Here is a 21,823-nt window from a genome sequence, read left to right as displayed (position 1 = left end):
GTCTAAAGCCATTGTGCTACTTGGGTGACTCCCCACATGAAAGAAGATCTTTATTTTTCTTCTTTGTTTTTCTACTGCTAAGACTAGTACCCATCCTTGTTTTCTCTGGCTTTTCAGAGGGGAATGCCCCTGGACCCACCATTCTTCCTTCTATCAACTCTCAGTATTCCCCATATTGGGAATAAAGTGTTGCCAGCAACTCTTGGTAGATGTAACTCTTACATGGTTGTGTTAAAAATCCTCTGAATGTTAGAATTCCTTAAACTACTCACTTGTCCTACCTCAGCTATGTTTGAAATAGAACTGGAAATCAGGAAAGAGGAACAAAACAGCCTTGCAAAAATTCACCTCTTACTGCCCTTCTTCCCAGAAGTACATAGATAATTAATAAAATCAGCATTGCTTACTATTATCTCTCATGTACTCCTTGTGAAGGACAGCATTCTGGCAAAAGTAATTGGTAACGTAGAGGACTGGGTCAGAGAAGGCTGCAAGACTCAGTATTGACAACAAGACATGATAACAAATGGAAACAAGACCAATGAACAGAAGTAGAAGTTACAAAAAAAAAAGTACTGAGGAGATGGGAAGGAATTTACTGAGACAAAAAGGGAAAAGAAAAATGAAGACAAAGGCAAAAACCATGATGTAAAAATGTTTTTAAAAGTAGAAAATCAGGGAACTGGAACATGGGAAGATTATAATCACTTAAGGCTTTTTGTGTGGAATCCAGTCTGGTACTTCTTAAGAGTGTGCCAAAATTATAAAGAAAATAGAAACACTGTGTAGAGCCTCCAGGGTTGGGCATATAAATATATCACCATTTACAGGCATACCATTGCATTCTTTGAAATTTCTCCTAAGTGTTCATCCACTAAAGAGGAACTAACATATCATGTCCTCTGACCCTTTAGCATGAGAGCCAAGAAGTTAGCAGATTTGTATTCAAAGCCTAGATTCTGTTATGTGGATTTAGCTGAGTCAACCTCTCTAACCCTTTCCCCATTTATAAAATGGGGATAGCTTTTATTCTGTCAAGGAAGACTGGTTGTGATGGTAACATGTTTATGTGAATCAAGATGAAATTATTAGAACTAATCAACTCAAGGAATCTCATTTATGGCACTTTTTTCTTATGAGACAGAAGGCCTCTAAGACACTTCAGCAAAACATATTGTTCATGTGGATAAATGTGTTTTTTATTTCTTCTAATTTCCTGGTATTGTATATTGTACTTACTTGAGGTGAGTTTTTTTTTTCAGGGCAATTTTGACCCAATAAAGGATGATTGATTGCTAAAGAGATTTTCTTCTATACAATGCATCAGCATAATACTTAGGAATTAGTTGTTCCTTAGCTTTGTGGCATGTAGCTTGCTTTTTGTCTCTCTCTAGGTCAAAATTGTTTCCTAAAATTTTTTTCTACTAAAAGAGCCAATGATGGGTCAATCTGGTTATCCTATTTTCAGTAATCCCTGGGGTCTGGCTTTTCTGTCTTTGTCTTCTTCCTCTTATGGTCAAGAGTGAGCATCTGCAACTCACCAGGTAAAGGATCATGCCTTCCCTTCCTGATGGATACCTGTGCCTCCCTTGCTTCTGCTTGCTTGTGGAGAGAACAGAAGGCTAAGGGGATCTGCTTGCTTTCCTGTGGCTCAGCTCAGAGTCATCCATCACACGACTCCACGTGTGAGGGCACTGGCTCTTCACTCAGAAAACCTTCCTTCTGGGCAGCCCCACTGAAGAACTCCCTGTGTTCTCCTTACTCCTATTGGAAGGATAAATGGCAAAGAATCCCCACCAGTGTAGCTGTTAGAAAAAAATAAAATAAAATAAAACTGCCCTTTTCTATTTCTACACTCTGCATTATGGAATCTAAATCTAGAATATGATCTTCCCCCAAAAAGGGATGCAATTCAAGAAAGTTCTGGAATGATTATTTAGTAACAAGACATGGTAATTATAGAGCCCTTTCATTTTGTGCTTAAAGATTGCTTTTGAGTCTGCTTTCTGGGTAGGTGCTTTTAATTCCATGTGACCCCCAGGAGAATTTCTTTTTTTTTAGCATCCAAAAGATCATTTTGCGGGAGAGATGGCTCCTCCAAGACTCACTGGCTCCTGTGCCATATTCCTGTACCTTAGCATAGGAAGTTCTACAAAACCCAGGTTTCCCCAAGGCTGAACCACTGCCAACTTGGTCATATCCCTCAGCTAGTCATGTTTTCCAGCCAAGCATCTGTTCTGAGGCCTTCTACCACCTAGAGTTACAAAGGAGTTTCTTCCTCTCAGGCATTCACTGCCTGATCCATGGTCTTTTGGTATAAATGAGATGTTTCTGTCAGGTATCAGCACACTGTGTTCCCCAGATAAAAGAAAGACAACACTCAATGGGGGAATGCCCCAAATTGAGGGCTTCACACTGTTTCAGTGGATAGCGTGTGGAGGACAGGTAAACATTCTTGGAGATGAGAGGAAGAAGGAGAGAGAAAAGATACGGGAATAGTCTTCTGAAATCCAAGACTGAATGTTTCCTAAAGGCACATCTGGGAGTGAGATGGGGGCTGTTCTGTCTAATGTAAGAAAGTGGAAACTCAGCACCTAGACATGTGGAAATATACAAAATAAAATGCATTATCCCTTACAACATGAAAGGCACGAGATGAATGACTCACACCTTTAGTTTAAATAATTTACTCCTTTCAAATTCTATGTATGCCCAAGGATTCAAATCTGTAGAAAACTTCTGGCTATGAATAACAAACAATGAAGAGATACATTATACTAGGAAAATAAAGGTTTGTCCAGAATTTGGCACCCCTTCTTGAATAGACCATTAGCAATCATTATGTAGGCCAATTTTTACATAATTTAGAAGTATGAGGGTCTTATATCTTTTAACTGATAATTGCTGTAAATACACCTTTTTAAAAAAAATATAACATTAGTTTAGATAAAACACATACGTATATAAGAATGTAAGTTTCTTAATTTTGCATTAGAGCTCAGTGAAGCTATATTTATTTTAAAAAGTTAAGGAAAAGGGATTCTGTTTTTATAATTTTAAAAATTGTGTGCATTTTCTAAATGACAGAGCATTAGTTTATTGATAATTATGGATCTCAGCTATTTAAATACAAACTTGAAAAAAATATTTTTACAGGGTACCATAAATATAATTAATTTTTTAAAAAATTTAGTGTCACTTGATGAAAATATAACTAGACCAATAGTAAAATACAGGTGTATCTTAATTACCTGAAGTCCTCATTTAGCTTGGTTTATTTTTTTCCTATCACAATTTCATATTCCATTTAAGAACAAAGTCTTTCACAGTGAAAAATGTGCTAAAATTTAGGACGGTGTTATTTCTACAAAGCTACAAGTATGACTTCTTTCCAACCAATATGTTCTAAATTTCAGGAAGGAAATTGACAGAACTTTCGTAAAGCCAAAGACTGGCAGAAATAAAGTAAATAATGATGAAACTGAGCAATAGAGCACCCAGAAGGAGTGTCCCCTGCCAAAAAGAATGTGGCATTTCACCCTCCAAGAAACAAATGGACACCTTATCCCACAGAAGAATGGGGCTCACATGTCACCGTCACTCACTTCTTTATCCTTTCGCCAAAGGAAGCCACTTCATCTAGGATGTTCTGGACACTGACACATACCTCCTGGATGGCATAGATTTTATTTATAAATCCCTTTTTTTCACTGTCCTAAAATGCAATAAAAAAGAAATTCTGTATAAGTAAAGGTATTCTTCATTGCTTGAATTCTTTGTGTTGTCCCTCTGTTACATTTTTAAACTTAAATAAACTTCATTTTCGTGTGGTTATAAATGGATAATTGGAACCCATGAAAATATCAGGATTTTAAGGAACATGAGGAGGAAGGGGACCCAGCATCATGGATTTGTGCTTGTAAAGATGGCTGCAAAGCAAGAGCCTCGGGTTCCTTTGCTCTTGCCCTGATGAGCAGAAGAAACATTTTGGGGAGGAAGGTATAAGAGAGAGGGGAGGTCCCAGAATTACCAAACCCAGATTCTACAGTGCCTCTGGATCCACTGAGACACTACTTAGTGGACCCAGTTTCTTGACCACACTGCCCATAAACCCAAATTTTGTTGTGGCTCCAGATATTTCAGCAGCAGAGAATGCTGGATGCACTTGAGATTTGTGAGCAATGAAAACTACAAAAAACAAAAAACAAAAAAAAAAAACACCACCACCAAAACCTGGAATCCAAATCCACTATGTGGATACTGCTTAGATCATATACAAACTAAGCCTGACCACCTTCTTAAAAATAATTGTCACATATATTTTATACGGCAGTATATGCTGTATTAGGTTCTAACTAAACATTTTTTCCCCTTTTGGTGCTTAGTTCATTTTAAAACATACTGAATTTAAGCAAAGCTGGTGTGCTCCAGGTAATGGATGGGTAGAGATTGAGCATTAAAGCACCTAGAGAGTGGTGTGACCCTAGGAGAAATGTGCATATTTTGCAATTTTAGACCCAAAGGAAGAAACAGTGGTGGCCTTTCACAATTGAAAATTCTGCTTAGTAGCCTGGCATCACAGGCACTTGCCTAGGCTGTTTAGTGGAGACCATCCAACCCTGATTCTATGACTCCATTCCTCCATGCCAGCTTGAATATCTATGGAAATGTAGATCCAATTTCATTACTTTAACTTCTTTTGAACACTTGCACACTATGCCAGAACACTTGAGACCTCATGTGGCAGTCAGTGCTTGCTGAAAGCAGCCAGGAAGCTAGAATAATAATGTCATGTTGCACATTTACATACTGACTTTCATTTCAGAAGAGTCTAAAGCACTCTACAGTGTGAACACTTGGCCAGGGCTGGCATCCCGCCACCTCAGAAACTGCGGGCAAGTGAATGACAGATGTGTGTGCCTCCTCCAAGGACAACAGGGTACACTGGGACCAAGGATATGGAGGCCAGTTTTATAACGATCTTTGTTATAGATACCAGTTACTTAGAGCCTTAATTTTAAATTTAATTCACATGGGAGAAATTTGTCTATTATTCATCTTGCTTATGCCAAAATGGATTGTCAATTAGACGAGACGCATAAAGCTTAATAACAGTATTGGGAACAGCTAGTTAGCTACTTAGGGTTCCCTACTGTCTTCAGAAGTCACCATTCACTTGTCATGACAGACGTTGGTGCATCAATTTATCTTTCACACTCTCCAGTAAAAAAAAAAAAAGTTAGTTTCACCTATACAATTGTGCACGTTAGAGTAAAATGAATAACTAGTGGCTTTTTCCTGTTCCTTTCAAAACTGCAAAGTTGGTCTGCCCCAACTGTGTGTCCCTTAGTATTCTCATCTCAAGCACCAGCTAAGTTCATTTATGTCTATGAAGCAAAGTACTCATAAATATTTAACCACATACAGAATAAGTCAAACGAGTTGAAGCATGCTGGTTGTACAATGAAAGTCCATTGAGGATGTCTTTCAGCTCAAAATTATGTGAAAAAATATTTCACAGTAACAAAATATATGAAATACCTAGGTAAAACCTCAGCAGGAAATTTACGAAATATATAAAAAGTTTTTTTTTTTTCAGTTGAATATATAGGCTTAATGAAATTTCAAGCAAATCCTAATGTTTAGAGTGGAGAAAACGGGGAGAACTTAATAATGTTTCTAAAGTTTGTTGGACAAATAGGTAACTATAGCTAAGAAATTTTACAAAAGAGAAATCATGAGAAGGCATTCAGTGTACCCAGTATTTAAATAAAATGAGATATGGGCATCAAAAGATTGGTATATGATAAGGTGCCATGCACAAAGGAAATAAGGAAGTGTTGTTATTGGGTAGTTGTGTTAACTATTTGGGGAAAGTTATGTTAAATCCTACCTGAAGTAGACATTCACATCTGAGATAGCCAAAATCTATCTTAATATGTGCCTCAAATAGCCCCAAATACATTCCATATTAATGTTAAGAAGTTAAAAACAATATCTACCATAATCAAGTTGGCTTCATCCCTGGGATTCAAGGCTGATTCAACATACACAAATGAATAAAGTAATTCATCACATAAACAGAACTAAAGACAAAAATCACGATTATTTCAATAGACGCGAAAAAGGCCTTCGATAAAATTCAACATCCCTTCAAGTTAAAAACTCAATAAACTAGGTATTGATGGAACATACCTCAAAATAAAAAGGGCCATTTATGACAAACCCACAGCCAATATCATACTGAATGGGCAAAAGCTGGTAGCATTCCCCTTGAAATCTGGCACAAGACAAGGATGCCCTCTCTCATCACTCCTATTCAACATAGTATTGGAAGTTCTGGTCAGGGCAATCAGGCAAGAGAGAGAAATAAAGGGTATTCACATAGGAACATAGGAAGTCAAACTGTTTCTGTTTGCAGATGACATGATCCTATATCTAGAAAACCCTGTTGTCTCAATCCTAAAGCTTAAGCTGATAAGCAACTTCAGCAAAGTCTCAGGATATAAAAATCAATGTGCAAAAATTTCTAGCATTCCTATACACCAACCATAGACAAGCAGAGAGCCAAATCATGAATGAACTCCCATTCACAATTGCTACAAAGAGAATAAAATACCTAGGAATACAGGTAACAAGGGAAGGGAAGGACCTCTTCAAGGAGAACTACAAACCACTGCTCAAGGAAATCAGCGAGGACACAAATGGGAAAATATTCCATGCTCATGGATAGGAAGAATCATTATTGTGAAAATGGCCATACTACCCAAAGTAATTTAAAGATTCAATGCTATTCCCAAACTACCACTGACCTTCTTCACAAAATTAGAAAAAACTTCCTTAAAATTCATGTGGAACCAAAAAAGAGCCAGTATAGCTAAGACAATCCTAAGCAAAAAGAACAAAGCTGGAGGCATCATGCTACCTGACTTCAAACTATATTACAAGGCTACAGTAGCCAAAACGGCATGGTACTGGTACAAAAACACACATACACCAACGGAATAGAAAAGAGATCTCAGAAATAAGACCGCACATCTACAACCATCTGATCTTTGACAAACTTGACAAAAACAAGCAATGAGGAAAGGATTCCCTATATAAAAACAGTGCTGGGAAAACTGGCTAGCCATATGCAGAAAATTGAAACTGGACCCCTTTCTTATAAAAAATTAACTCAAGATGGACTAAAGACTTAGATGTAAAACACAAAACTATAAAAACCCTAGAAGAAAATCTAGACAATACCATTCAGGACATACTCACAGGCAAAGATTTCATGACAAAAACTTCTAAAGCGAACATTTTGATTTGGTTGCAATGCAACCAAAGCAAAAATTAACAAATGGGATCTAATTAAACTAAAGAGCTTCTGCACAGCAAAAGAAATCAGAGTGAACAGACAACCCACAGAATGGCAGAAAATTTTTTCAATCACTCTGACAAGGGTCTAATATCCAGAATCTACAAGAACTTAAATTTACAAGAAAAAAATCATTAAAAAGTAGGCAAAAGACATGAACAGACACTTCATAAAAGAAGACATTATTATTATTTTTTTTGACATGAAGTTTCACTCTTATTGCCCAGGCTGCAGCGCGATGGTGCAGTCTTGGCTCACCGCAACCTCCGCCTCCCAGGTTCAAGCAATTCTCCTGCCTCAGCCTCCCAAGTAGCTGGTATTACAGGCATGTGCCACCACACCTGGCTAATTTTTTGTATTTTTAGTAGAGATGGGGTTTCACCATGTTGGCCAGCCTGGTCTCGAACTCCTGACCCCAGGTGATCCACCCCCCCCTTGGCCTCCCAAAGTGCTGGGATTACAAGCGTGAGCCACTGTGCACAGCCCAAAAGACATTTATACAGCCAACAAACTTATGAAAAAAAAGCTCTACATCAGTGATCATTAGAGAAATAAAAATCCAAACCACAATGAGATACTATCTCATGCCAGTCAGAATGGCTATTATTAAAAAGTCAAGAAACAACAGATGCTGGCGAGGCTATGGAGAAATAGGAACACTTTTACACTGTTGGTGGGACTGTAAACTAGTTCAACCATTGTGGAAGACAGTGTGGTGATTCCTCAAAGACCCAGAACCAGAAATACCATTTGACCCAGCAGTCCCATTACTGGGTATATACCCAAAGGAATATAAATTATTTTATTATAAAGATACATGCACATGTATGTTAATTGCAGACTCTTCACAAAAGCAAAGACATGGAATCAACCCAAATGACCAACAATGCATAAGTGATAGACTGGATAAAGAAAATGTGGTACATATATACCATGGAATACCATGCAGACATAAAAAAGGAAGTAGATCATGTCCTTTGCAGGTACATGGATGGAGCTGGAAGCCATTATCCTCAGCAAACTAATGCAGGAACAGAAAACCAAACACCACATGTTCTCACGTATAAGTGGGAGCTAAACAATGAGAACATATAGACAAAGGGAGGGGAACAAACACTGGGATCTGCAGGTGGTGTGCGGGGAGCAATGTGGGGAGGGAGGGCATCAGGATAAATAGCTAATGCATACAGGGCTTAATACCTAGGTGATGGGTTGATAGGTGCAGCAAACCACCATGGCACATGTTTACCTATGTAACAAACCTGCATGTCCTGCGCATGTGTCCCAGAACTTAAAATATAATTAAAATTTTTGGCCAGGCCCAGTGGCTCATGCCTGTAATCCCAGCACTTTGGGAGGCCGAGACAGGCAGATCACCTGGGGTCAGGTGTTCGAGACCAGCCTCAACGTGGAGAAACCCCATCTCTACTACAAATACAAAATTAGCCGGGCGTGGTGGTGCATGCCTGTAATCCCAGCTACTCAGGAGGCTGAGGCAGGAGAATCGCTTGAACCTGGGAGGCAGAGGTTGCAGTGAGCTGAGATCGCGCCATTGCACTCCAGCCTGGGCAACAAGAGCGAAATTCCTCTCAAAAAAAAAAATAAATAAATAAAAATAAAAATAAAATAAAAATTTTTTAAAAGTTAAAAGCAAAAATGAATTATAAAAAGACAATACAGGGAAGTTATTTACTGACCCTGGAATAGGAAAGAACTTTCTAAACATACAAAAAGTAAAATAAATTACAAAGGAAAATATAGCAATGGTTACATAAAATTTAAAACACGTCAAAAGTCATAAATTTAAAAGGCTAAGTGGGAAAAAAAAAATCAACAAATGCTACAAATGATGGGATGATATTTCTAAAATAGTAAACATCTGAAAATGTTTTAATTGCATTTTTGTTTATAACAAAAAGACTAATAGTATGTTGGATGAGATTAATTATAGTACATACAATTGATAGATTATGAAATCAGAAAATATTTAGAAAGAATATATAATGACATCAAAAACGCTTATGATCTAATATATATAGTGTAATCCTAATTTATGTTTAAAATGCCTATGTTGGGGAAAAAAAGGATGAAGGAGATGCATCAAAATATTCCAGTAATGGAAGTTTATCTTCTTCATACCTTCCTGTAATATTCAAATTGTTTGCAATTCATATTTTACTTTTGTAATAAGAATATTTCCCCAATTTTCTTTAATATTACTAAAGGAAGATGGTTAGAAGAAATAAATGAACTGGTACTTGGCTTGTCTATTTTTAATATTTTTATAAGCTATCTTAAATTATTTTTGGAAAGAAATGGAATATAAACAGACACTCATTAAGTAGTGTAAAGTACTTTTCTCATAATTCATCCAATACTCACAACCATCCTACAATGTAGTTATTTTTCTCCACTCTACAGAAGAGGAAACTGAGGCTCAGGAAAAAGTGACAGAACTTGGGTTGGGACAATGCCTGGCTAACTCCAGAGTCTATACTCTATAATAACCATATGACCTTCCTGTTCAATCCAGGAAGGTTTCAGTTCCTACAAAGAATTCCTTTGAGATAAAGAAAAATGATTTCAAAATGTTTCGAAAATGCAGACACCATAATCTAGCCTTGAGAATCATCATAGAGCTAAAATCTTGAGCAAGAGAATGAAATCCAGAAACTTGATTTGAAGGTAGAAAGTGAAAGATGTGTTAGAAACCACCACATTTAATGTCAATAAGGTAAGCAAATATTAAATGCAGGTAAGCAAATATTAAATGCAGGACCTTCATTAATAAGATGTGTCACTTGAGGCATCTGTGAAGAAAATTTTTAATAGCCACTTTAAAATCCAAGTGCTGATGTATGATTATTGGCTAAGGATTTTTAAATATTCGCTCATTCTTCATTTGCTTTGTTACTACTGCACTCCCACTCAGTCCACCGCCACTCCCTTACCCTCAACTGCCAAAAGACAAAATAAGATGGTTTGTAATGTTGGTGCAGTTTTGAAAAGCAAATGCTTTGGGATAAAATTTTCCTTTTAAAGTCTGTCATCAAATTCTATATTCTTTCATTGTGGTCTCCAACCAATGAAGTAATTACTCTTTATATAAAGTATATGACCCAAAGCTGCAATGGATAATGGAATTGCTGTGTTGCATTCCAATATTTCATACTTTTTTCAATAATGTTCAATACTTTATTGTAGAGAATAAATTGGTACATTCCTTTATTGTTGTTTTTGCTTTACTTTATAAAGCAGCTTGGATGAAAGAAATATCATAGAGTAGTTAATCACCCAGTCTTGGTAGTGACACTGTTTTGTTTTTTTTTTAATGCATTATTAAGGTTTCTTTTGAAGATGCAAAAAAAAAAAAATATCCACAACAACAGCTATAACCATGAATCTGAGAATATGTGAGATTTATATTGCACAACTATTTCTAATGATTCTATACAATATTTCTAAAAGCTCTCTTACTAGGTTTTAAATCGTCCCTAAAACATCACTAAGTGTAAAAGTTGAAGTACAGTGATTCTTTAATATATGCCTACTTTACTATGACATATTGCAACAGAAAGTTAACTAGATTCTTCCAAAGAAGTACCTACCACCTATTTTTGAGATATTTAAGAAAATATAAAGACCTAAATAATCAATAGGCATACCTTACATATTCGAAGAATCCTGTTCATCGACTTTCAAGCCAAAATGACAGATTCTCCCCTTCACTGAGTCTGTTCTAAATGGGAACATGAAGCCAAAGTGATAGACATCGGGGTGAATATTCTGGGACTGGTTTTTCCTGCCGAGCTGTGTCCTAGCTTAGTCATTAATACATTTAGGAACCCTGCCATAGTGGTCATTGTCAACCATGTTGAGAAGTTATCTGTTGAACACCTGTGCTGTATTAATCAGAATTAGCAGGTATGTAGAATATATTTGCTACAAATATTACTATTATAAAATCAATGTTATTTCACTTCCTAAGGTGAGAGAGTCTTCAGAGAAAGGGAGAGCTGTTAAATCTTATGCTACGATAATGAACATAAAATGGAACTATATATACCAGGGCATATGGTCACCTTATTTCCTGGAGGAAGTATTTGGATTTGAGATACCTTCTATCCCAAAGAGCTAATTAATCTTTATCATAATTTTGCTTCTCCTTTAAAGTCTTGCTTACATAACCTTTGGCAAAAGGTGAATGGTAAGGTTGATATTTTCTATGAGACATAATTATTTATTATAGTTTACCATTGATTGGAGCTCTTCTTTGGACAAGTATAGACTCACATAGCACAACGTCTAAAATTATGTTTGGAATATGTTTATGTTTCCCGTGATGGATGCTAAAGATGGTTTTGGTGCACTACTTTCTCTAGTTCACTTAGTCAGGTGCCATGCAAAATAGACTTCCTCTGAGATCTATAATTCCAACCTAAGGAAAATACATTAGATGAGAAGTATGGAGTGGATAAAGGCACAAAAAGAAGTGATCAAATGTTTTCTCTGTGCCAATCTTTCTTCTTTTTCAGATATAAAAAAAACATGTTTCAACCTGAAATCTAGAATACTGAAATTCTCAGCAGTTTGGCAATTCAGAGTCCCTTGGCTACTGAATCTTATCTAAGTGTCTTACTCAGTTCTTACTGTATCAAATCTTGTGCAGTTTACTTGGTGCCTTGCCTCTCTTCCTGATATTAGCCTTGAAAAATAGAAACACTCTATTGAGACACTGAAGTTATTTAAGGTTAACAGGATATTTAAGATTAACAGGATAAATGGACACCTTTTAACAAGATAGTATATTTTTCTCTTAAAACAGTTCTCAAACATTTTGGCTTATGTTAAAAACAAAATTTTGAGATATTAGAGGGAATTCTCAACTATATGAAACATTTTATGCATGTTTAGTTTTGTACCAGGTGACTCAGTGTTAACTTGTCAGAGTCTATTTTAGAAAATGATGGTAAATTCTTTATAATGTTACACTGAGATTTTTTTTCCCTTCTGCTGACTTGGCAGAGTTTTTGTTTTGTTTTGTTTTTGCTTTTTTGCAGAATGAGTCTTTACCTGGTTTTAATATTTGCTTCCTCTTTTGCAAGGCAGCCTTATGCTTTTCAGAGCTCATTTCTACTACATAATTTGTGATAGCATTTAGTTGTGCTTTACCTTGTTGGCTTAATCTTATACATGTAATTTGCGTGCAACTTTAAAGGTGATTGTAATGTAAAAAGAATTTGGAGAGAAATACACCCTGGGCTAGACAATGCAAACAACAGGCATTTTTAAGTGGCAGCTGGCACTCTAAATGTTAAAATAAAAGCCAGGAAGGAAAGAATGGAAAAAAAAAGAAAAAGTGAGGAAAGAGAAAGAAGGAAAAAAAGAGAGAGAGAGGAAGACACAAAGGAGAAGAGGGAGAGGAAAACACGGAAAGAGATACTCTAACGGATAGAAGAAGATGAGAAGACTGAGAAGTTGACTGACTATGAGAAAGGGAAGGAAAATGTCTCTGGTCAGAAACACAAATGACATAAAGTCAAGACAGAAACAAAACTTGCTAACCATATTAACTTCTAATTCAACAAAAATTATTTGTAAAAGGCTGTACATAAAATATTTTTTATTAAATGTAAATAAACCTTACAGCAAGCATCCAGCAATACAGATGGACTTGTTGTCAGGAGGGAGAGTTCCCTGGAGCCAAAGACTGAAGAACCCCCCAACTTTTGCTTTGAGATGAGGTCTCGCTTTGTTGCCCAGGCTGGAGTGCAGTGGCTCCATCACAGCTCATTACAGCTTCAACCTCCTAGGCTCAAGCAATCCTCCCACTTCAGCCTCTTGAGTAACGGGGACCACAGGTGTGCACCACCACGTCTGGCTAATTTTTTTTTTTTTTTTGGTAGAGACAGGGTCTTGCTGTGTTGCCCAGGCTAGTCTCAAATTCTTGGGTTCAAGCAATCCTCCCACCTTGGTCTCCCAAAGTGCTAGGATTACAGGACCACCACACCCAGCCAAGAAAACCCTTTTTAACTGTCCTGCAAATATAGTCAGCCCTCCACACAATGGGTTTGCATCCATCGATTCGACCAATGGGTTACATCAGAGACTTGAGCATTCACAGATTTTGGATATGATTTTGGTATCCATGGGAGGTTCTGGAATAGATCTCTCAAAGTTACCCAGGGACCTGTATTTGAAAGATCTTAAAAGAACCTTATCAATATCAATATCAAAACCTTTGACTTAATTGCCCAGCCAGCAGCCAGGAAAAAGGGGCCTTATAGATTATCCCATCTCAGGCTTTTGTCGCAGAAGTTCTGCTTTCAGACGGACTCCAAGTGAAAGGGCCAAAGAGGACTAGTTCTAGGCTAACTCTGATAGAAGCCACAACAGAAGCTGTGAGGCTGAGGCTCCCAAGTATCCAGAGATTAAAAAAAAAAAAGTAACAAAGGCTACTTTCAACCAAGATAACACAAGTTTTGAGATAAGAATTTGTATGCCTCACAGGGTTTTCTGTAAAATCAAAATGAACAGATTGTGGAAAGGTTTTGAAATGTGAAAGCATGTGAACCTGTGAATTACGTTGAAAATAAAGCACAAGAAAATGTGGAAGCACACTCAGGATTACAGGTCACTGCCTGTCCTTAGACCTCATTTGAAAAGAAAAGAAAAAAAAGGTGAAATAAGATGTTTACTAAAATCCCTCCTGGTTAGGTTTACTCATTTTACAGATAAGATAAAAAGGACTGTGAATAGTCTCTGCCCTTCAGAGTCCATTGAAAGCTTATTTGAGAATAGTTGGTGGGTGGAATTTCTCCTGCTCTTTCTACAAGCTCAGTAGTTAAAGCTTGAGTGAGAATACCAAAGCTTGAGTGAGCTCAGAAACACTGAGCTTGTTTCTGATTCCAGATAGCAAATGCTGGGCTAGGTTTTTTGTGTGTGTTTCTTAAATCTCAACTTCTAATGAAAAAGTTGTAGGATGTACGTTTGTTTTTAAAAAAACTTCTTTTGAAATTGTTTACTTCATTTTCAAATATGTGTTTGAACATGGTTGAAAGTTCAAATGCAGAGCTGAGAAGGCAGTTGAGAGTTTAGAGAAGGAGGTGGGTACTAGATGACCATATTTAGAAGATGAGTAGATTTCTTAGTAACTGGCTCTCTTGCTAAGTATGGTTCAAATGCTGCTTCCATCATTTTCTTAGCTAGGTGATTTTGAGCAATTTATTAAGTTCTTCATCTGTAAAATGAGGATAATAATTCAACCTACCTTTGCAATGGTTATAAAATTAAATTAGTTTAATCCATTGAAGCCATAAAATCCATAAATATCTGGAACATAGGAAGTGCTTGGTAAATATTAGTCGTTAATATTATTAACAACTTGAAGAGACTGAAAAAGGAAATCCTACAACACTTTTAAAAGTTAAATTGTATTAAATCTTAATAAAGACAACAGAATTTTCTCCTTTATATCTCAGGAATAGTATTTCATGCTTGTAAAACTTCTTTGTCATATGTATCATCATATATGTTCCTTACAACTATCACACGAGGGTGATGGATATTATTCTCATTCCCAGCTTGAAGAAACTAAAGATCAGTTGCCTAAAGATCCCCCTCAAACTCCTGCCTCAATTTGTGCTCACTCTCCTTGGGTGCCTCCAGTTGTGTTTGTTCTCATCTGAGATATGGGACTTGAAAAATGGCGCCTGAGCAGAAAGTTCACTTGTTTACAATATTCCCCACCCACTGGAAGTTGTATGTCCTCTGAAGGCCACTGGTTATACTCATAAGATGCATGCCTTTTATCATGTGATTTTATCTGTTAATGCTTATTCAGTTAAAACTATCAGAATCAGCTGTTCTTCAGTAAGCCTCATGGCTGAATCAGCGCCAGAGTTATTTAATCTTAAATAGCACAAGTTCTGTTGCTAATATACTTACTGGTGCAGTTTTTAACCAAAGAAAGATTCCAATTCTTTTATTATGATTATGTCTTTTGTATAAGTTACAAAAAGTCATATACACAAGCTATGGGGCCCGCAAAGTTTTTTTTTCTTAAATAGATTTGTTATGAAAATAATCACATCTTTTATAGGACTTTATGGCTTATAAAGCATTTTTAATTTATCTTTCCACTTGAGGTGGCAGGGTCATATGGTTCCTCCATTTTACAGATCAGGAAACTGAGGCTTGGAGAAGCTAAGTTTTCATTACTAGTTAAAAAGAGTTCCTGGGACTATAACCCATGTCTCATGGTTGAAATTGGGCTCCTTTCAGGTCACTGTCAAAAAGTTGTCGAGTCCCATATGGTATTTTTTCGGTACATTGTTTTAGATACTTAAACTTGGGTCTTCCCCAAAACTAACCTTGAGTTATAATCAAATTGTGTGAGAAAAGAATCATATTAGTATTAGAAAAACAATGCTCTTTGTGACATCTCCACAACCAAGTAAGGACTGCTTTGTGAAGTCCAGAGGCTATTTTTCTTTACAAATATTTTACAAGACAAACTTATACCTTTCTAAAAAGGCACATCTGTTGTAAATTACTCCCTTACAGAAAGAGAGAATCACCATCCCTTCTCCCCATCTGAGCTTAAAAGAGATCTGTTGATATATTCTAAGGCTAGCATAGACAAAACAGCACAGGAAAGAGGAGGTGGTCAGCAGGACCAGGGTTCAGCTTTGCTTAAAGTAATTCCACGTGCCCCATCACCATTAGCTGTTTTTTATTTCCTGCTCTTAAAGATCCATAGTGAAAATAATCTGGGATAGGGAAAAGCTGCACTTATTATTTTTTTTCCCCAACAAGATGCTGTGTTAGCAAATAGAAGATATGAGCCACCTTCAGCAAACCAAGGTCTTTAATAACCCATTTTTCAAACACTACTGGTATTTCCTTTCCAAACAAAGATGGACTGTGACTGGAATCAATTTCATCATTTGTATGGTTACAATTGCCAAGTTTCTGGAAATAATCGCCATTTAAATACTGGATAATATTTTTACATGAAGCCAACAACAGTTTTATTGCTATTTAATTTCCATGATTTGTTTGTTTGCTGTAAGTCTTCAGTGTCTGCGAGCATGACGTTTGGGGATAGGGAACAGTCTTAAGAACAAATCAGGATAAAAGCAATGTCAACGTCATGTTAAAGGCCTGACTTGAATCCACCAAATGAGAAATTAGCATTAGGAAAAAATGATTTGCTCCACCACTTTGGGCTTTTACTTCTCAATTTCCTTATAAGCTGCAAAACAGTAACATCATCCACCACTTTCAGACCTTGGCATAATGCAGGAAACCCAGAACAGGACTGAGAATTCAATTGTCCTCCTTAAGATAATAGAGTTCTTCAATGAAATTCAACAAAACATAGCAGATGTCAGTATAAATAAAGGGCCTGGCAAATTTGAGGGGAACTAGGCCATCTTTCTCTATTGATGCCATATGTAGCACATACCTGAATAACAACTTAGTGTTCTATGGGATGCTGCTGATATATGGGGTAGGCCTGTCCCCTAAACCCCTTCCTTACTGCAGAGTAAATCACTAGAACAGGCTCATTCTGAGGTCAACCTGGAAGAAAATTCCAAAGGCCTACTTTATTCAGCTTATGATAACGTTGGTTACTTAGTGGTGTGGATCATGATGCCTTTCAATTTATTTGAGGGAGAAAGGGCAAGAAAAAGATGAGAATCAATTTCAAAAATGGCTCAAATTCTTAAACTAGGGATGGCTATTGGTTTAACAGGATAAAACAGTCTTAAGAACAAATCAGGATAAAAGCAATGTCGAAGTCATGTTAAAGGCCTGACTTGAATCCACCAAACGAGAAATTAGCATTAATAAAACAAGTTCTTTAGAAATGGTAGTTTATGTATCTGCATCTTAAAATTCTGCATTTACAATAAAAGTGGGATGGGCATGGATTGAGGCTATGATGTACTTTCCTGGGCCTGTCCTAATCAAGCCGAGGGATGTTGTAGGCTTAAATCCTGTTGTGCATTTTACGAGTCATGTGACCTCTCAGATACTTGGTTTTCTCTTCAGTAAGACAGAGATCATATCTACCCAATAAGAGTTGATGTGGGAACAGAATGAAATCATGTGTGTAAAGCAACTGGCATGCTAATAGATACTATATAAATACTAGTTTTCTTCTCACCCACTGTCTTTCTTCCCAAACGGTAATATTTTCATTTTTTCTGCCTGATTTCTCTCTCATTTTCTTTTCCCCGCACTGGCTAGAGTTTGTATTTAGGGGCCTGCTTATCATTCACTTCATTCATGTCATCTCTTCATTTGAGTAGTATTTTGTTTAGCCAAATCTCAATTCATTTCTTTTATTCATTTACTCAATAAATATTTATTGAACACCAACTACATATCAGACACTATTCTAGGCTCTGAGGATACTGGACTCTGGGGATACAATGATAAGCAAGATAGCACCAAGCAAATACATGGATAAACAAACAAAAACAGCAGATAGTAAAAAGCGCAATGAAGAGACCTGAAATGGGTACATGGGCTGGACAGTGACCCAGTGGTCAGTGAGGGCTGCTCTAATGATAAAACTCTGTAGTTGAGAACAGTTTTGGTCAGGAAAACAGAAACTACTCTAAGTATTTCAAACAAAGGGAATTGAACACAAGGAAGTAGCTACACAGGTGATGGAAGAATTGAGCATCAAATAGAGTGTGGCAGACATGAGCAACGCAGAAAGCCACTAGCAGAGGGATGTTACTGAAGCCCAGATGATGATCACATGGACCAACTCTGTGGCAGGAGTGGCACCATGGAGCGGGTGCTTGGCAGTACAATATTTGGGATTATGGAGGGATCTGTCTGGTGGAGAACTGAACCACAGAGGAGACCCAGTCACCTAGTCACTGCTGGATAATGTCCGTGAAACCAGGGAGACATATCAAGGGGGTTGAGGGAGAATGAGAGAAGAGAATTGTCCTGTTTTTTTTCCTTCTTCCCTTTTCCCAGTCTCCTTCCAGTATCTCCCATTGGCCAAATCCCCAAAAGAATGTGATTTGCAAGAGAAGAGTAAGTGAGGATCACCTGGAAGTATACAAGCAAGAACCAGCACAAGATCACAATGATGGGAAGGAATTAACCAGGAGAAGTGCACGTAGTACAAATGTTCTAAGGCAAAATACAAACTCAACTTGCTTGAGGAAACAAAGGATGCCTGAACATGGTAGCCAGTGAAGAGGGAGCACAGGATGACAGAGAAATAGTGCCACAGAGGGAGGCTTGTAACCAGAATGAGGAGTAGAGATTTTATTCCAAGCATGATGGGAAGCCATTGGAATGTTTTAAACAGAGGAAGAACATTACATTTTGTTTATTTGTTTTGTTACTAGCTCTTACACAGAATGATTTACGTTTTTAAAATACCACTTAGGTAGAAATATACTGTGTGGGGAAAACAAGATAGTTAGGAGGCTACTACAGTAGCCCACAAAAAGATGATAGCTTAGACCAGGGTGGATATATTCGGGATGTTTTGAAAGTAAAGTCACCATAGACATATTACTAGATTGAATGTGGAAACCAAGAAAAACAGAAATCAGAGAATTGCTTACATGTTTGGCTTGAGCAACTGGGTAAATGAGACTTAGTTTTTTGAGACAGGGTCTCACTCTGTCACCCAGGCTGCAGTACAGTGATGCAAACATGGCCCACTGCAGCCTTAACTTCTGGGCTCAAGCAATCCTCCCACCTCAGCCTCCTGAATAGCTGGGACCACTGGCACATGATACTACACTCAGCTAATTTTTTGTTTTTTGTAGACATGGGGTCTTTCCATGTTGCCCAGGCTGGTCTCGAACTCAAGCAATCCTCCTGCCTTGGCCTCCCAAGGTGCTGAGATTACAGGCATGAGCCATCACACCTGGCCGAAGCTGATTTTACTGCCCTAGGGAAGAGTGGAGCAGGAGCAAGCTTGGGAAAAGGGCAGATGAAGAGTTGTGTTTGGGCTGTGAAAAAGTATGAGGTGCCCAGTGGATCTTTTACCTCAGTCTTGTTTGTGCCAAAGATTCCTGCATCAAGTAAGGAGGAGGAAATGTTCTCAATGGAAACCAGCAAGAAACGGTAACACAGAGACAGGTTTTAAAGCCACGCCTTATAGAAAGAGGAGCTCATTGGACATCTCATGAAATTACCCCTGGCGGTTATCTGTAACTTGCCCTTTACTCATTCTTTGAGGCCTCTTCTTCCTTGGTAACACCCTATTCCCAGATGTTTCAGAAGGAAATCTGAAGTAGATACTTGTCACCATTTGGGAACCTCTATAATAAAATAAAATCATAAATACTCTGAGTTCTGGATCATAGTTGTTAGCATCTCCAGCCAAAGAAACAAACACACTCCACACACACACACTGCACACACACACACATTGCAGAACACCAATATAAAATCAAGTACCTCTGTTAAAATGTAAGAAGACCTTCACTAGGAAGGAATTGGGAAATACTGCCACTGCAAGGGAGGGTGATCTTACTTTCACTTCTTTTCTTTGAATATACATTCCAGGAAGACAAAGAACAAATTTTTTTTGGTATAGTTTCTTGTAGAGCCTAATAAATCTCTACATACGTGGGGGAATTTAAGATTGTTTTGAGTTTAATTTAGGATTGTTTTGGGTCTAATAGGGGGAATTTAGGATTGTTTTGATAATGTGGCCCAAGACAATTCTTCTTCTTCCATTGTGGCCCAGGGAAGTCAAAAGATTGGACACCTCGATTCTAAAGGTTTGTGTATTTCTTCTTAGAATTCTATTTGCTTAATAAATTTAAACAGTTAGTCCTGAATTTTTTAAGTGTTTAGACTACTGCCTAGTATGTAGTAAGTTCTCAAAAATGTTACTTATTAACATTTTATTACTATTATTTGTTACTGTAATTATCTGAGTGCTGATAGATGACAATAAATATTGACTTTTCCTACCTGATTCTTGATGTTTCTGTAATGTCAGATATACACAAACGTTTAAATGCCTCTGTTTATGAATGCTCCCTGATTGTAAGCAGGAAAGTTACAACAATCTGCTCTTCCTCAAACATACTGTGCAGAGTTGATAGAAATTATTTTGAACCTTCTGGTTTGTGTGACTTTTTGGCACATCTACCAGTATTATGAATTAGATGATTTATCTGAGCCAAACTGCTGCTATGTAGAAATACAAATAGAAATACCATTCTGCAGACAGACAGATAGCTGGGGAAAACAATGTTATAAATTAACATTAAAAATTTATTATTCACTTTATTAATCTAAATATCAAAACTAATTTTTACATTCTTGTTTTTCTATTTCTGAGAATAATTTAGATACTTTAGTAAATGGGCATTTATTTATTCTTTTACCTTAGGAGAGATAATGGGCAATATTCAATTAAAAATGTAAAATCAGTGATACCAGGTAGCATTACTCCTGTAAGGTCATTTTATAGAAAGCTACCTAGTGGCAAATGTCCTGTGAGTTTCATCACTTAGGGGAAAAGTTAGTTTTTAGCAATTACATTTAAACATGGTTTTAAGAAATATTAAAAGACAGTATTGCTACATTCCACAAAGGATTCATTGACAGGCAGTGTTAACAGTGCAGATTGCTATGATTTTATTCTGCTAGGACACAGTGTGCATCCATCTAAAGCAAGCTCGTCCAATCCATGGCCTGCATGCAGCCAAGGATGTCTTTGAATGTGACCCAACACAACTTCGTAAACTTTTCTTAAAACATTATGAGACTTCGTGATTTTTTTTTTCTTAGCTCATTAGCTGTTGTTAGTGTTATTGTATTTTATGTGTGGCCCAAGACAATTTTTCTTCCAGAGTGGCCCAGGGAAGCCAAAAGATTGGAAATCCATGATTCTAAAGGTTTGTGTATTTCTTCTTAGCACTTTATTTGCTTAAAAAATTTAAGAAACTTCTTAGCTGCTTAAAAAATTAGTCAAATCATCCTGGTGCTATAGACTGAATGTTTTTGGTCCTGCCCCATCCCCACCAAATTCATATGTTGAAAACTAATCTCCAATCTTATGATATTTGGAGGTGGGGCCTTTGGGAGGTGATTACATCATGAGGGTAGAACTCTTATGAGTGGGATTAGTGACCTTATAAAACAAACCCTAGAGAGTTCTTCTGCTCCATTCTGCCATGTGAGGACACAGCTGAAAGACAGCTGTCTATGGAACCAGGAAACAGGCTCTCACCACACACTGGATCTGCCAGAGTCTCGATCTTGGACTTTCTAGCCTCCAGAACTGTGAGATATAAGTTTCTGTTGTTTATAAGCCACTCAGTCTATGACATTCTGTTACAACAGCCTGAACAGACTAAGTCACTTAAAAAATTATTCAAATCATTCAGGTATGGTTTATAAAATTATTTTTATATATTAAAATTTTATGCCTATAGTGTTTAAATTTAAAGT

General features: G+C 37.1%; 2 protein-coding genes across 12 annotated transcripts in view; one reads left to right on the top strand and one right to left on the bottom strand.

Annotated features, from left to right (window-relative positions):
- Positions 1 to 3,739, top strand: part of SLF1 (SMC5-SMC6 complex localization factor 1) — a 97,505-nt gene extending 93,766 nt beyond the window's left edge. Inside the window, exon 25 of the transcript XR_004671431.3 lies at positions 3,417 to 3,739. The gene's annotated coding sequence lies outside the window, so the exon portion shown is untranslated. The remainder of the gene's footprint in view (positions 1 to 3,416) is intronic.
- MCTP1 (multiple C2 and transmembrane domain containing 1) overlaps positions 1 to 21,823 on the bottom strand; it is a 596,961-nt gene that overhangs the window by 9,340 nt on the left and 565,798 nt on the right. For all 11 annotated transcript variants that reach the window (XM_014344845.4, XM_034959770.3, XM_034959771.3 and 8 more), the window contains one exon: positions 3,606 to 3,715. In XM_014344845.4, coding sequence (XP_014200331.2) covers positions 3,606 to 3,715 — 110 coding nt within the window. The remainder of the gene's footprint in view (positions 1 to 3,605; positions 3,716 to 21,823) is intronic.

Source organism: Pan paniscus, chromosome 4 (assembly GCF_029289425.2).
Source record: "Pan paniscus chromosome 4, NHGRI_mPanPan1-v2.0_pri, whole genome shotgun sequence".
Taxonomy (NCBI): domain Eukaryota; kingdom Metazoa; phylum Chordata; class Mammalia; order Primates; family Hominidae; genus Pan; species Pan paniscus.
The sequence above is the reverse complement of the archived record's forward strand: the minus strand, read 5'-3'. Positions and strand labels throughout refer to the sequence as shown.